At 37.9% G+C, this 15375-nt stretch overlaps 5 protein-coding genes across 7 annotated transcripts; 1 reads left to right on the forward strand and 4 right to left on the reverse strand.

Annotated features, from left to right (window-relative positions):
• LOC109581233 (peroxidasin-like) lies at positions 1 to 7929 on the reverse strand (the record flags this gene model as incomplete). The annotated part of the gene is made up of 21 exons (XM_019995176.1): positions 7686 to 7929; positions 7569 to 7637; positions 7431 to 7502; positions 7315 to 7386; positions 7177 to 7248; positions 7049 to 7120; positions 6923 to 6994; positions 6791 to 6862; positions 6537 to 6688; positions 5863 to 5992; positions 5656 to 5804; positions 5233 to 5345; positions 5011 to 5173; positions 4668 to 4843; positions 4465 to 4573; positions 4079 to 4354; positions 3591 to 3875; positions 3122 to 3418; positions 2923 to 3066; positions 123 to 260; positions 1 to 44 (listed from the first exon to the last, which is right to left on the reverse strand). Coding segments are annotated over exons 1-21 (2880 nt in total), but the record flags the coding sequence as incomplete, so codon positions are not given.
• On the reverse strand, positions 283 to 2803 carry LOC109581224 (RING finger protein nhl-1-like). The gene has a single exon (XM_019995155.1). The coding sequence runs from the start codon at positions 2751 to 2753 to the stop codon at positions 462 to 464; it is 2292 nt and encodes a 763-aa protein (XP_019850714.1). The 5' UTR covers positions 2754 to 2803; the 3' UTR covers positions 283 to 461.
• A 47-nt stretch (positions 7930 to 7976) lies between the features above and the next one.
• Positions 7977 to 10257, forward strand: LOC100631440 (SPRY domain-containing protein 3-like). 2 transcript variants are annotated; one of them, XM_003385704.3, is made up of 5 exons: positions 7977 to 8087; positions 8149 to 8430; positions 8743 to 8851; positions 9132 to 9272; positions 9356 to 10257. In XM_003385704.3, the coding sequence occupies exons 2-5, from the start codon at positions 8203 to 8205 to the stop codon at positions 10186 to 10188; spliced, it is 1311 nt and encodes a 436-aa protein (XP_003385752.1). In that variant the 5' UTR covers positions 7977 to 8087; positions 8149 to 8202; the 3' UTR covers positions 10189 to 10257. The 2 variants fall into 2 exon arrangements, with proteins under 2 accessions (XP_003385752.1, XP_019850718.1); XM_019995159.1 differs by having other exon boundaries at positions 7995 to 8091.
• LOC109581225 (uncharacterized) lies at positions 10255 to 12349 on the reverse strand. 2 transcript variants are annotated; one of them, XM_019995160.1, is made up of 5 exons: positions 12020 to 12349; positions 11483 to 11969; positions 10912 to 11065; positions 10746 to 10824; positions 10255 to 10612 (listed from the first exon to the last, which is right to left on the reverse strand). In XM_019995160.1, the coding sequence occupies exons 2-5, from the start codon at positions 11653 to 11655 to the stop codon at positions 10446 to 10448; spliced, it is 573 nt and encodes a 190-aa protein (XP_019850719.1). In that variant the 5' UTR covers positions 11656 to 11969; positions 12020 to 12349; the 3' UTR covers positions 10255 to 10445. The 2 variants fall into 2 exon arrangements, with proteins under 2 accessions (XP_019850719.1, XP_019850720.1); XM_019995161.1 differs by lacking the exons at positions 11483 to 11969; positions 12020 to 12349 and adding an exon at positions 11127 to 11370.
• A 184-nt stretch (positions 12350 to 12533) lies between these two features.
• Positions 12534 to 15347, reverse strand: LOC100631569 (protein LCHN-like). Its single transcript, XM_003385705.2, has 8 exons — positions 15040 to 15347; positions 14879 to 14978; positions 14326 to 14484; positions 13856 to 14121; positions 13293 to 13421; positions 13083 to 13233; positions 12967 to 13032; positions 12534 to 12889 (listed from the first exon to the last, which is right to left on the reverse strand). Exons 1-8 carry the CDS (start codon positions 15260 to 15262, stop codon positions 12682 to 12684), a joined length of 1302 nt encoding a protein of 433 aa, XP_003385753.1. The 5' UTR covers positions 15263 to 15347; the 3' UTR covers positions 12534 to 12681.
• Positions 15348 to 15375: the final 28 nt, after the last annotated feature.

A 15375-nucleotide genomic window follows, 5' to 3' on the forward strand; every position in this document is an offset into this window, starting at 1 on the left:
AATGGTAGTGATGTTTGACGGTGTGATGGCAATATTTGGTCTTCCTAAAGAAAAGAGAGACAGCTAATAAAATAAGGCCCAGTCTATATAATAAAGACTAATCTATTACTGTGGCAGCTTACTGATAATTGTAAGATTAATATCGTGATAGACAGAACCAGCCATATTCACGACACGACAGGTATAAACTCCTTCATCTAAATTTTTCATTGGATCATAAATCCAAAGATGACCAGTATGACGATCTGTTCTGTATCGTCCTAAGTAGAGAGGAGAACAAGATAAAATTATAGCCGCACATTCAAGAAACTAATTTTAATTAACTCAATAAAGTACAAAAATTAAAAAATCCCATCACAAAAGGTAAATAATCAAAATATTACACTACAGAAAAAAAATCAAAATTAAGCAAGTCTATTTTAATATCATAACTATAAAGAGAGAGAGGGGAGAGAATTCATTTAATAAACTGCAACTCTTTTATTGTAAAAGTCACAAATGTAAAGTCTCCCGTCGGTTCCCATGGTCATTCCTCCGGCACCTTTAAACTGATCCCTTCCGCTCCCTTCGTCTCCAAAGCAACGGATAAACTCTCCATCAGAAGTAAACGAGGACACACGATGATTAGCCACTTCAGCTACATGTACCATGTTGTACGCGTCAACGGCAATCCCATGGGGACGACCCAACTGCCCTTGCCCATTCCCTGGACTGCCAATATGACACACAAACTTTCCACTTGCAGAGAACTTTTGAATCCTGTGGTTACCTGCGTCGGTGATATAAATATTACCGGCTTTGTCAAATGCTATATCCCGTGGGCGTGTGAACTGTCCAGGCCCAGTTCCCTGAGTGCCAAACTTGTGCGAGAAGGTCAAATCCTGATTGAGTACCTGTACCCTGTGGTTGCTGCTCTCGACAATGTAGACCTTCCCATTCTCCTCGTTTATCTTGACGCCACAAGGAGTATTAAACTCCAAATCACCAGAGCCTGGGTGACCAATCGTTTCCACGACCTTTCCCTCAAGGGTGACCTTTTGAAGCCTGTGGTTATCAGAAACCAGTACGTGATTGTCGTGAGTGATGGCTACACCTCGTGGGTAATTGAACTTGGTCTGTCCCCCTCTGTCGGTCTCTCTTCCGCCTATTGAGCATATCTTCTGTCCTTTAGTGTTAAGTATAGAGACTGAGTTGCTGCTACATTCCACAACAGCAATCGTGCCAGAAGGACTTATACTCACACCATAAGGAGAGTCTAACTTTTGCAGGAAAGAGACCGGGCTGATGACTTTAAGGTAAGGATTGAAAGGTATCACAATGGACTTTGTGCCAATCTTAGTCTCATTAGCAAAGACAGTTAGGTTGTGCCTCCCATTGCTATTAGGGACACAGGAGAGGCTATAATTACCAGACTCTCCTTTGATTGTAGTTTTTATTCCTTTATTCTTCTTCTCTCCCTCTGGGACTAGGCTACATGATATTGATACATCATCAAGATGAGAGAAAGCTCCCTTGATGACCAGGGGTATGGTAACGTTACTCTCTTTCATCTCAATACTGCCGCAGGTAAACTGACCTCTACCGTAATCAGGCGTAGAGGCTTGAGGTAAGACCACTGTCACATCTCCTAGAAAACCAGCAGTAGTCTCAATATTAGAGTCTGCATTAAACTGAATATCAAACTCTTCCTTTACTTGGAAGGACTGGAGGTCGACCATTTCTAGTACAGACGACATCCTGTCCATCATTTGTTTCTTTGACACAAGGACTTGTTGAGGATTCCCAATACTGAGCAACTGGGTAACGAAATCGTGACAACTCTTCATGTGGCCCAAAGCCATGTCAACCGACTTGCTTTTCTCTATGAGTTCTTCCTCTTCTCCTTGAGTTATCTTGTCCACTCTTTCTGTCAGTGAGGCCTCCGACTCTTGCAATATCCCAATAATATGTTCAACCATGCCTCGTATCTCTCTCTTCACTGATTCCCCTTTCTCCTTTACTTTTTTCTTCCTTTTCTCTAGTTCAGCAAAGACATTGGTGGCCCTCCTTATCTCTTTATCAACTGGTTTGAGGCTTGCCTCAATGATTGCCTGATGCTTAGGGTATGTATCACTGATGAGGTCGTACTCGTGATCCTTATGGATCTTCACAGTGCAGTTGGAGCATATAACTTCCTCGCATTTCTCACAATAAATCTCGAGTGGCTTACCGTGCTTCTTGCAAGACTCAGCCTCAAATTTCTCGCTCTTTTTAGCCGTTATCATAGACCCCACCGACGACGTTGCCATCTCTTCTACTGACTTGATGACATGATGGGAGAACATTGCCCATTTCTTGTGCATGTCTATACAGGCAGTGCAAAGGAACTGGTTACACTCATTACAGTGTCCTGTGGCATTCCTTTCACTGCAGTTCTCACAAAGAGTTTGCCTTTGCTTCACTTTTGATAGCTTCTGATACACATCAATGAGATTATTGATATGAAAGGCAATAGGATAGCCTCGTACCCCCTCAGTAGGGACACTAGCTGGTGTTCGACAGACTGGACAATTGAGAGCATAAACATAGCCTTTCTTTTCCTGGGGCATACGCTCAAGACATGAAGTGCAGAAAGAGTGGAGACAAGGCAATGTCTTTGGCTCTGTAAAGACATCAAGACACACAACACAATGGACCTGATCTTTAAGCTGCTCTAGCATGTCTAGTGGCTCAGGACCAGTAGCCATTTTAGAAGCAGGTACACCCACTACCATATAAGGTCAATAATTATTCACATGGCAAAATGAATATGCATGTGACTGTTTTGATAAGACATTCTTGTGCTACAATGATTCTGATTCATTGATTTAGTTACATGTATATGTATAATAATTATGATGTATTTTAAAATGCTACAAATAAAACATTTCATTGGATTCTTACCAGGAACATCCCCTCTTCTAGTACCATCTTTATACCACACAATAGCTGGCCTAGGATCACCTGTTCCACCACATGGTAAGTTTATCGGGTGCCTTTGATATGCAACCAGTTCAGTTGGTAGGCCATCAATCAGTTTAGGAAACACTGCAATAAAGATACACAGTAGAATATGTTCATAGAATATTAGCTCACTGCTTACCATACACAGTCAAGTGTACTATATCACTTGCAATACTTATATTCTCATTACCAACAGATGAATTAAGAGTACAGTAATATTCTCCAGCATCAATCTTCAATGTATTCACTATAACCAGGTGCTCATCACTGATCAAGACCCTTCCCTTTTGCTGCAGCATCTTAACTGGATAATCATCTCTCAATTTGTACCACTCAACGACTGGCTTTGGATTACCCTCTCCAATGCAGTGGAAGACAGCAGTCTCACTCACATTAACTTCTACATTTTTGGGCTTTTTAACAAATGTTGGTGGACCTGCAATATATAATGCATAAAATAATATCCACAGCTCATTATATACAACTGTGTATCTTTATTTTATTTGTCACTACCTGCTGTTAAGTATAATAATAATAATAATAATAATAATAATAATAATAACAATAATATGCTATAAAGGAAGTGGTAGTCATGCTACTGCACGTACTTTCAACACTGAGTATAACGGTAGATGAGTCATTCCCAAGGCTATTAAATGCCTGACAAGTGAATGAGTTCCTTTCAGCAGGAGGAGTGAATAATGTCAATGTCATATTGCTCTCATTGAGCATGTAAGGCAATGAAGAAGAGACATTGGAGATTGGGGTGTCATTGACAAACCAGAGGATGAGAGGAGGAGGGTTACTGGATACTGGACAATTGAGTGATACATTGGTACCAACGAGAGATACTAGTGTTGGTATACCACACATACTGGATATTTTAGGAGAACCTAAACAACAGAATGATTTGATAAACAGAAACAACTCAATATATAGTGCAGTACAGAATGTGCTGATCTAAAGTCAAAAGTAGATTTATTTAAAACTGTTCTAAAATGGCCAAGCCTATGGTATGGCATTAAAAGAAAATACTAAATTTTTATTAAATTATAATCATATAAAGTAAGTGAGGATGCTTTAGCTATTCCATTACCTTCCACAATAATGTTATATTGTACAGTAGCTTCGCCTGTATCACTGTCTATGGAGCAATTATAAACTCCACCATCTTCCACTGATATCATGAAAATCGTTAAAGTTTCATTAAAGCCCAGACGAGAGTTGGAAGGAAGATCCAGTCCATCCTCTCTTACCCAGTTCCTATCAGTTATACCAGTCAGGTCTGGGTGACTGCATGGTAGAACAACTAAATCTCCAACTTCTCGTTGGATGTTTCTAATGCCAGCTGGATCAATAATTCTTGTACTGTCTGTCATAAAAAGGAAGGAAAAAGAAAAGAGAGAGAGAGAGGAGAGTAAAATAGAAAAAATAGAAAAAGATAAAAGAAACAATTGCTAATAATAGTTTAGGAGAATGAACCTTTTACGGATACTCTAATGCTTCTCTCATCACCACCCAGATCATTACTAATGTTACAGATGAACGTGTACTCGCCACGAATAGTACTTAGCTCATATATAATTGCATTCTATAATAAATAATAATTACAATCGTTATTATAATTATATGATCCTAATCCTAAATTGTATCCTAATATATACAGTGCATGCATGCATTTTGACCTCAATTGGTATGGTTGAATTAATTGGATTTCTATTGTCATCAAACCACACCATATCTGGTACTGGATTACCAGTAACTTCACACGTTAAGTTATACAACTCATCTGAATAGAGAGAGAGAACCAGTTCATTGCCAACGCACATCTCTTGGGGAAATGCTACAATCCTTGCAGGACCTGGCAATTAATGAATAGCAAATCAATATTATAATTATTATACAAATTAACACCATCATGATTTATAGACTCTAAATTAACACAGACTTTCTTAAATAAATAAATAAATAATAATATTTTATAAATCTTTTTTAAAAATATTATAATACATCAAGGATAATTAATACCTCTGACAATGAGATTCCTATTGATATTGATCATGTCCTCCAATTGACAGACATAGCTACCAGCATCATCATAAGTGATATTAACAATAAGGACACTGCCATTGGATAGTAGGACATGTCTCTCGCTGTAAGTCAACAACAAATCATCTTTAAACCATATGACCTTGACATGAAGAAGAAAGGGGAGAGAGAGGAGTAAGTCAGAGAGACAGCTCATCCAACCTGGTTTGAGTTGAGTACAAGCTCTGAAGCAGTAGTAGTGCATTCCAGTACAGTCCGGTCACCAAGGATTTCATTGATTTCACGATTTTCATCGGACATTTCCATTACCAAATCTACAACATATAAACAAACCTTCATATGTTATAATTATGGCACAAAATATTAAAGTGCTGCTACAGAGTTTTACCAATGCAAGGCTAGGTAATAATAAATTGATAATTCAATGTTTTTTATTAGTAGCAGGGGCATATCAGCCCCATTCAAAAATTTTCTCAGAAGATCCCTACAGAAAGAATCATGTGCAGTAAAGAGCTTACACTGCCAAGTCTCGCTTTTATACGTAGATAATTGTAAAAGGCTATCATGGGTTGGACACTAATGTGGTTAACACTCATGTACTTATATAAACTGCAAAGCACTGACCTATGACATAGACTGTTATCTTATTAGAGACTGCAATGCCGGCATCAGAAGAGGCAATACACTGATAGTTCCCAGCGTCAGAGAGGCTTACATTGGTAATTATTAACTGATTCTCTATAATACTCAATCTACTAATACTACTGTTTAATCTAATTTTTTTTAAATAATAGCAACAATAGCATAATTATTATCGACTGATTAACAAACTTCATTTCATTTCTAGTCCATAGGACATCAGGTGCTGGTACTCCAGTGGTGGGACACCTCAAGGTGACGGCACTGCCCACAGTCCATAGGGTACTGCCATTAATAAGGATCAAATTAACAGTAGGAGGATCTGTGGAGTAACAAAGGGGAGAATAATAATCCTACCTGCTCCAGTCTCCTCCAGGGGTTTCCCAGAGGAATTTATATAGTGCTCAAAAACCCTGTATTATAGTACAAGGTCTTTGATCAAATTTGGCCCAAAATGACTAAAAAAGAATTTTTCATTTTTATAAATTTTTCTGATGCATATACATGTTTTTGTGTTGTGTAGAAAGTTTGCACTGATTCCAATCAAATTTGAATTTTTTTAATGAATATTTAAAGTTGCTCCGAAGAGACTTTGGTCAAATTTTTGGCAAAAACGACCGAAAAAAAATCTTCCATTTTTATAACTTTTTCTAATACATATAGTTGCGTAGAAAGTTTGAGCTGGTTTTATCAAATTTGGATTTTTTAGAAATTTTTAAAATGCTGTGCTGTATATTATAGTGCTTTCAGCTCACTTAGCATGCTCTTTCGCTCCTCATTTAGCATGCTTTATACAAAACCCTAGTCTCCTCTTTCTCTCTCTATTTCTCCTTGTATGAAGTATACATAAGCGTGTTTGTACTCACCACAAATATCTGGCAATAAAAACTTAGTTAGCCTCTGCCCCCTGAGAGATGGAGGTCTAGCACAAAATGGACTAGTGAATCTATTATTCGTTATCCACTGGAGCAACCAGCTAGCAGCGCAGTCGCACGCAATATTGTTATTTGATAAATGACTAAAAAATAATAGTAACAATAATTAATAGTAAATACCATATTTAATGCATTTATGCTGTATCTCCCCACACAAACTAATGTCATTGTCAGTCTCTACTTACATTGTACTTAATGAAGGAAGATTGCACACTGAACTTTCTGGAATAGTAGAAAGAAGATTAGAATCAAGATTCCTTAGAGGTAAAATCAAACATTTACATAATATAATAATAGTTTCTCTTTATATTTCTTACAAATATGTAAGGCTAGGGAGATTGCAGAATGCTTCGTGGCCTAATACAATAAGTTCATTGCTACGAATTGACCTAACAGAGAATTAATTGATAAAATTAATGCAATCCAGTCAATCATTAACTCACAAACGACTCAGTCTAGAAAGACCTTTAAAAGCTTCATTTGGTAAACTAATCAGCCGATTAAAACTCAAATCACTAGATGAAATAAATATTGGAAATATATCCAGATGATATCAATGGTATGTACTTACATATTCACAATGTTATGTAATGGATGGAAAGTAATGCTTTTAAATGATTCCATGTCATTACCATAAAGATTACTGTTGGTGTGTGAGTGTCAGGAGAAGCTACAATGAGAAAGACAACTTAGGAATTTTAAAACTCACAGTATCCTAAGAGATGAAAGACCATGAAAAGTGTAATTCTCCAGCACATGAAGACAATTTTTGTACAAATATCTTTATCAATAAGATTGATAATTATAATAAAACTATATACTCACAGCTCTTCAAGTCGTGCGAGCCTTCCAAATGCTCCTTGCTCAATGGAAGTAATAAAATTATTATCTAGTCGTCTAATACAAAATAAAAATGTAATTTGTAATTATTTAAAAAAATCAAAAATCTAATATTGTACTTACAAAGTTTTGAGATTTGTTAAATTTCGCAGCTCAGTTGTTATTTTTTGTATATAATTCCCACTGAGAATCCTAGAAATAGATGCATAAATTCATTCACATCTTTTTTCTAGGGCTCACAGTTCAGTAGTATTACTACCGAGTCCAGTTGGTATCTTGGTCAACGATTGATGATTGCAGTTCACCACGTACCCTGGCGTGCCTCCTCCCTCGGTGCTCGAAGGATAACAGTTACATCTAAGAGGACATGCCCTAGAGACTGCCAATGGAAGGAAAGGAACAGCAGAGATACAGAGGAGGACTAAAAAAGAGTATCCATCCATTGCGCGATGAGGTTTTCATCAAAATTATTGCGCGGCGCGCGCAGGTAATTTAGTCTAGATAGATCTAATGAATATCTTAATGAACCACGCCCAGTAATTTTGAGTCACTCCTTTTCTTCAGCCACACCCTCTTACCTTCCTCAAGTTTCTTGACTTCTCCTCGAGTTTGAGTAGTTTCTCTTCTTCCTCAGCGACTGAAGTAAGTAAGTTTATCATTATACAAGTCATTTTTCATTCACTTTATCCCAATATGTGGATAGCCGTACTTTCTCTTTCCCCCGTCTCCCTGTGAGTTATCCTATAATACGCACAAAATGGAGGAGCCCCCAGCTACTAAACTTCACACCAAAGGCCGTCTAATCGTCGGTACGAACGGAACAGCAGAGGATGATGTCGTCAAATTCAGTGGAAGGGGCTCTGTCTCCCTAGCAAAGCTGGTTGAGCCTATTAATCCGATGCTCAATTATTTTGAAATAGAGATATTGAACAGAGGGTCCGAGTGTGCCATTGGCATTGGGGTTGGTGCTATCAACTATCCACAGGTTTGTTATTGATAAGGAGTGGGTGAGTATCATGCTGGTCAGTGTTTTTATTTTAATGCTAAACGATTACAGTATTTATAGTGTGGCATGTGGCTGTTGTATATAATTGTTTATGGAAAGTATTTTTGCATTTTACAACGACCCCATACTCATCTCACCCACAGCATTAATTTTGTCACTTTATTTTAAATAATGCATCGTCTAAACTTTGTGTTTCCTAGCATAAGCTACTACACTGTATAATGTGTGTATATACAGTATTTTAGAGATTGGTACTATCACTACTATGATATCCTTTCATTGTATGTATAGGGTCGTCAGCCTGGTTGGAACAAGGGGGGGATCGGCTATCATGCTGACGATGGTCATCTCTACCACGAGAGAGGCTATGGGTCGAATTTCGGACCAACCTGCACAACAGGTTTGTGTTAGGAGTCTAACAATAATGCCACATTACCAGATTTATGTCACTGTCAGGATATTTTACTAACTCTAATATCACAATAGTGAACATAATTATCAGCCTGGTCATGCTGGTAGTGGATGAATTTACAGCTGTCAAGTGTCATTTATTATAATGTGCATGCTCCATGTGCAATATCATAATAGTTAAAAATAACAGTATCATAATCTTAATACCTGTATATAGATGTAGGCCCAGGCCTAATTATTTCTATTTAAGTTTTATCATTAATGATTAGGTGATGTGATGGGGTGTGGGGTTGACTTTGATACTGATGTCGGAGTCAATTACGTTAAAGTATTTTTCACTAAAAATGGCCGCCAGGTCGGACAGTCGCAGAAAATGAAGAGACCAATCCATGGACTTTATCCTCTATTTGGTGAGAGAGAGAGAGGGAGGGAGGAAGAGAGAGAGAGAGAGAGAAAGATTAGTATGATATTGTTTACATTTTATCACTGACAGGTTTGCACAGTGAGGGAGAGAAGGTGAAGTACAGGGGCCACTGGCTGCGTAGTCCTGACAACCTCCAGATACCAATGGAACTAGACTCCTCGCCCTCGACATACTGGCTACGATCAAACGGTGTCAAATTCGTCGACGACGGTCTTTCGCTAGAATATGCAGGCGAAGGCGGAAACGTACAAGACGTTGGTAGCGCACAAGCAAATTTCCAAATATCTCCCACTAATCATTACTTTGAATTGGAGATCGTTGACGCAGGGTCTATCGGAGCAGTGGCAATAGGGCTAGCTAAAACAACATACCCACTTAACAGGCACCCTGGCTGGAACCCTGGTGCCGTGGGGTACCATGCTGACGACGGGAAGCTCTTCAAGGAGAAGGGAATGGGGAGTGTGTTCGGCCCATCGTGCACCACTGGAGACACAATGGGTTGCGGGGTACGGTTTACTCCCTCTTCTGACTACGAGGAGTACATGGAAGAAAATGATAGCAGCTCTGAGACGAGTCTACCCGAAGAGGTCCAATATGCCGATCAATACTTGTCGGATAATTCGGACGACGACTATGATGACTATTTCGGTTTTGGCGGGCTTGGAGGCGGGTTAGGTGGGCGAGGTTTTGGGTTGAGGATGCCAATGCAAGTTCCCTCGGAGTCAAAAGAAAAGAAAAAGGATAAAGACAAAGAGAGAACTATCACCGTCTATTTCACAAAGAATGGAGAGGAGGTTGGAGAGACCGAGTGTGTGGTCCCTTCTGGCGGGTTCTATCCCATCGTTGCAATGCTTAGCAGAGGAGAAAAAATTAAAGTTAATTTGAGTCCTATTACTGGATGAAGCGTATGGTGTTTTGTGTGAGTGGTAGAGAGATTTTTTTAGAGATTTTTGTAGAGATCCTGCCACCAGTAATAATAGAAAAACAAACCCTGGGAAAGGGTTTTATTATTATTATTTATCTGGACTATTTGCATCCTTTTTATATTGTTGGATTTTTTAATTGATAGAAAAAGACTTATAAACAAAATTAATGTGCTACTCAAATAGATAGTGCAAAAAAAACAAAAAAAGAGTAGCAAAATGATAAATAGTTTCCCTCAGCAAGCATACTTTGTTGACACGTGGAAGTGTGCTTGATTGGAATCCTTCAAGTGCTCAAAATAAGGACCGTCCAGCTCAGACTGACTACAAACAAAATAAATCCTAGCCTCATAACGAGTGATGTGATCAATCATATCGCCGTCATACAAATCCATGTAAACACCTGTGAAATGCAACAATAACTTAAGATAGAAGAGTTAAATGTACATGTATATATAGAGCTGCATGCATTTCAAGCAGAAATTCAATATATATAAATAAATTCTAAGTAGATGAATAACTGGTTAAATTCTCACCATCTTGAAATGGATTGGGCTCAAACCTTGCAACGTTAAGGCTGCCTAGATTGACACATTTTTCTGTATCTGATCTCATCTGCAGTAATAGACAAAATATACATAATAATAATAATAATGGAGTATCTATGTTTTGCACTGCTTAATAATCTATAACATTGCTAACCATAAAAATAGGACCAGATCCACTGCAACCACTCATTGGGGAGCTCACATTCTGACATATACCCAACTGGATTGTGACATTCACAGTATCAGAGAAACTGATATTAGTCAGTACGTTGTTGGATGTGTCGTATACACTCTGTTTCCAGCTATACCTACATATTGGATGATAGTATACTATAGTGATTCAATGATGCATGATTTATATGTAATTACATTAGTTTGAGACTTTTGAGTACATCAAATAAATCATTAACATATATGCATCAGAATGCATCATAGACCAAGCTGATTATGCTGATGCATACATCATTTGTACTAATAGTTATGATGAGCTTGAGTTATTTCATTGCTTCCTTTATACTAACAAAAGACAAAAAAGCCACAGCCAATGATGTCATGTGTCTGGTGATTTGACACTGAGACAAGCTTGTTTAGTCTAGAAGCGATTATAGCTGAATAAGCGCTTATATGACACTACCGAGAATAATAATCATATCTACTAGTCTATTGTGCTGATAGCGGCTAGCTAATCATGCTCGAGGTGCAACATTATAATTATTTATGCTTACTCTTTTTTCAATGGAGATAAATCAAAATTTTTGCCACCTATAGATACTTTGCAATCATTCACATCTCCTCGAACCGAGAGAGCAACTGCTAACAACAGAAAAAGGACTACAATGAAAGAAATGTGGTTCGACATTTTGTACAAGCTAACTGCTGTGGTGCAAACACGTGACATGCGCCCCCACTAAAAACAAGATTATTTTGTGGGTGGGGCTGAAATATTCTAATTCTTTTCATAGATATTATAGGTTTTGCTAACAAAAATGTGTTTGTATGATTGATGCATGTATGAAAATAACAATTTTAAGTTCATGAATTGATACTGAAAAAAATTGAGTCATGTAAATCCTGTACCAGCTGAGGACTCTCCATGCAGTTTCCAACCATCTCGTACAAATGTAAAACAATCGTGAATGTTTCGTGCATCTTTTCAATAGCACCATAAGGCTCTAATATATGAAGGCTGTTAGAAAGGACATCATTAAGAATCTAAAGAGAGAAAGAATGAACTGAGTGCCTAGCAAGTTATTCTATCTTACCTTATCAATGTCAGTCACAGTATTATAGAGTATTGTATGTATCTCATAAGCAGAATTGCAATTAGAATTATTCTGCATATTATCAGAGCATTGCTTATTCCAGTCTTTTGTTATAGAGCCAAGTAAAATTACAGCATCGAGGAGGAGCTTTTGCTCTGGAGATGCTGATGAAGTGACATTAGGGAGTGAAGACACTGTGAGTAGATGGTCTTCAAGTTGGCTCAGAGTGTTGCAAATCTCGTTTAGCTTGTTTACAACGTCCTCCATCGGAATTTTGAGTCTCTGTAGTCTGCTTGATTTATTTATGAATTTTCTAGCCTGCCTTGGCTCGATCGCTGGTTATGCTTTTATAAGAAATAATCCCGTCGATTTGTGGGCGCCGCCAGACAAATCTGATTGAATCATAGATACTACAAACACATGATTGAACCATGAACGTGAACTCATGTATGGATGACGTTAAATCTAATAGATGAAAATTCCAGCCATTGTTAGCTTTGCTTGCTATTAATGATGCATTAAAAGTGTCTGTAGTCTACAGTCAACACACAAAATGTTTTAAAATTATTAAATTTATAGCAAGAGTAGTTTGTTTTATAGCTTGTTACAATACAAATTTTAATTTCAATATACCAGGGTACAAACTTAATAACATTATAAATTTATATACAGCAAGGAAAAGCGTCACTTTGCCTCTGCACAGTTACATTCAGACTATGCAATGAAGCTAGTTCTGTTAGGAAAATGTGATCCTTCGGGTGTAACCCGATCAGTTGCACCATCTCGCACGTCATCACATGATCTTCACACGAGTCACCATCAACATTGATCAATGACTGATATACTTCAGTATTTAACTGTTGGAAGAATCTAAAGGTAAAACCAAGTGAGAGAGGATAGCGTAGTATTTATAAGAAAATAAAAAGGCCATGAGAACTTGATTATACCTTGCAAGCATGACATCTTGCTCTGTTTTGTCCTTCATAGCTCTAGTAAGTGTAAAAGCCATGTCCCTAGAGGTAGGAGTCACATGACTAGCACATGATGCAGGATTCTGACTTACTGTGAGTGGATGAGTTGTGTGTAGCGCTGCTCGTCCGTGGGTGTGAGTCTAAGAAAGCAGTCTAGTCTATTGGAGGTTGGTATTATGGTCTGACTGTCAATGTATATGTCATAAAGGTCAGTCTTGCTCTGAAATATTCTCTCGGTGGTGCCTATCAATATAAAAATAAGCAATAATAATAATAATAATACTTGTTATTGTTGTGCTTACATGCAATGTAGCTATTGAGTGTTGAGATATAGTCAATATCGGCAACATTGACAAAGAAGAGTGGATTCTGACCGGTGTCTATTTCTGTATTCTCAATATTATGCGAGGCTAAAAGGCACATACAGTATACTATAGGGAGAGAGAGGTGGGAAGATAGAAAGAGGAAAAGTTTATAAATTATTATTTTTGGGCTTCACCCAATAATTTAATAACATCTGTGATCAAAATTGGATTTTTTTTACAATTTTTCAAGTTGCTCAAAAATTGGGCCAAAGTCCCTGTACTATAGCACATGGTCTCGGGCCAAATTTTGGCAAAAATGACTAGGAGAGAATTTACCATTTTTATAATTTTTTCTTATACATATACATGTACTTATGTTGTATAGAAAGTTTGTGCTGGTTCCGATGAAAATTGTTTCTTTTACAAATTTTTAAAGTTGCTCAAAAATCGGGCCAAAGTCCTTGTACATTGTATAGTAAAGTATAGTGCACTGTCTCAAGCCAAATTTTGATATTAGAATGCCCACACAACACAATGCAGTACAATGGGCGAGGCCTCACCTTTATAACAAGTAACACCAACAGGTGGAGGACTAAATATTAATATTCTTTTCTTTAACAGTGAGAGTTTCCAGAGGGCAAACACTTTAGGCCCAAAGAACTCAAGGAACTGACTAAAACAGCCAGCAGGATGAGTAATCTCCATGTGAGGAAGATCTTGTGTTGCTAGGGATGACGGTGATGTAGGGTTTGCTCTTGGGGCCTGAATACTCCAGAAATAAGACACCAAACTCTCATAATCACTGTTGGGATTCTGTACTCTAAACCTATTGACATAACAAATGATGTTTTTAATCTTTAGTCATTAGATTAGTATGGGCATATATAGATTATGTATGCTTGTAAATTTGTGTTTGTTAGAAATAGAGAAGTGTGTGTTTGTACATGTACATGTATGTGTGGGTAAAATGCATATTCGTAACTTTTTGTTTGTATTACATGCGTGTGTGTGTGTGTGTGTGTGTGTGTACTTTGCTTGTTGACTCAGGAACTCCATGTGATTGTGAAGGTTGGAATAACTCACAGCCAAAATCCCCACAGACTTCATCCTTGCTCCTCTCTCCTCCACATTGGAGACTGATATCTTCTCATAGCAACTTAACCCAAACAACTGGTTGTGCTTGAAGTAGCTGAGAATGAGAAATAAGTAACAGTAAAAAAAACTACTGGAAATACACGTATGCAGTTGAAAACTGATTAATGCATGTAACATGATTAAAGTAAGAGAAATTCACATGATGAAAAACCAATTATAAGACTTATCTTTCCTTTCTGTATCAAACAATGTACACATAAACATACCAAGTAATCAGTCATGATCCCTCAAAGACAAAACAGGTACCAAGGAGATACAACAATCCTTTCATGACAGTTATGTACATGCACATAACGAATTATACTCCAACTAAACCATTGTTCTTCATTAAGACTATGTACATGTACATGTATAGTCAGTGTATTCATCATCATACAATACACACAATAGCATATTATGCTGTGTGACACATGCTCTATATTACTTACATAAAATCGGTTGTCACGTTATGAAATCCGCTCGCCATTGCTCTGAACTCAACTCCATCTAAATTGATCTCTTCAGGATAAGCCCATTCTATGATGTTACCTAAGGCCAGGGAGTAGGTATGGACATCAAGTATACTAATTTTTCATTGTCTTGTCCTAACCTTTCTTTGTATCAAATGCCACCACAAAGACAGCTACAATCAAGTCTTTACCCAGTATATGCTGCATTCTATTTCTCTTCTCTCCCGCTGAGTCTTCCTCTAAGTCCAGTAGCCTGCTTTCTCTGTTAGCCTGGTGATACTGGTAGTTCTCGTCTTCTTCCTCCAGCCTTTTCCCTTCCTCGACTCCATCATCGTCTATTAGCAGCTCTCTATCGGGCTCCATTACTGTGTGTGCCCTGGAGTGACTAGACTATGGAGTGACTCGGTGAAAGAGATTGTCAAAACAAAACCTGACAGCTAGCATTGAGCCACACCCATCAGCTACTCCCCTTAAGC

The sequence above is a fragment of the Amphimedon queenslandica genome, unplaced genomic scaffold, assembly GCF_000090795.2.
Source record: "Amphimedon queenslandica unplaced genomic scaffold, v1.1 AMPQUscaffold_13453, whole genome shotgun sequence".
In the NCBI taxonomy this organism is placed as follows: domain Eukaryota; kingdom Metazoa; phylum Porifera; class Demospongiae; order Haplosclerida; family Niphatidae; genus Amphimedon; species Amphimedon queenslandica.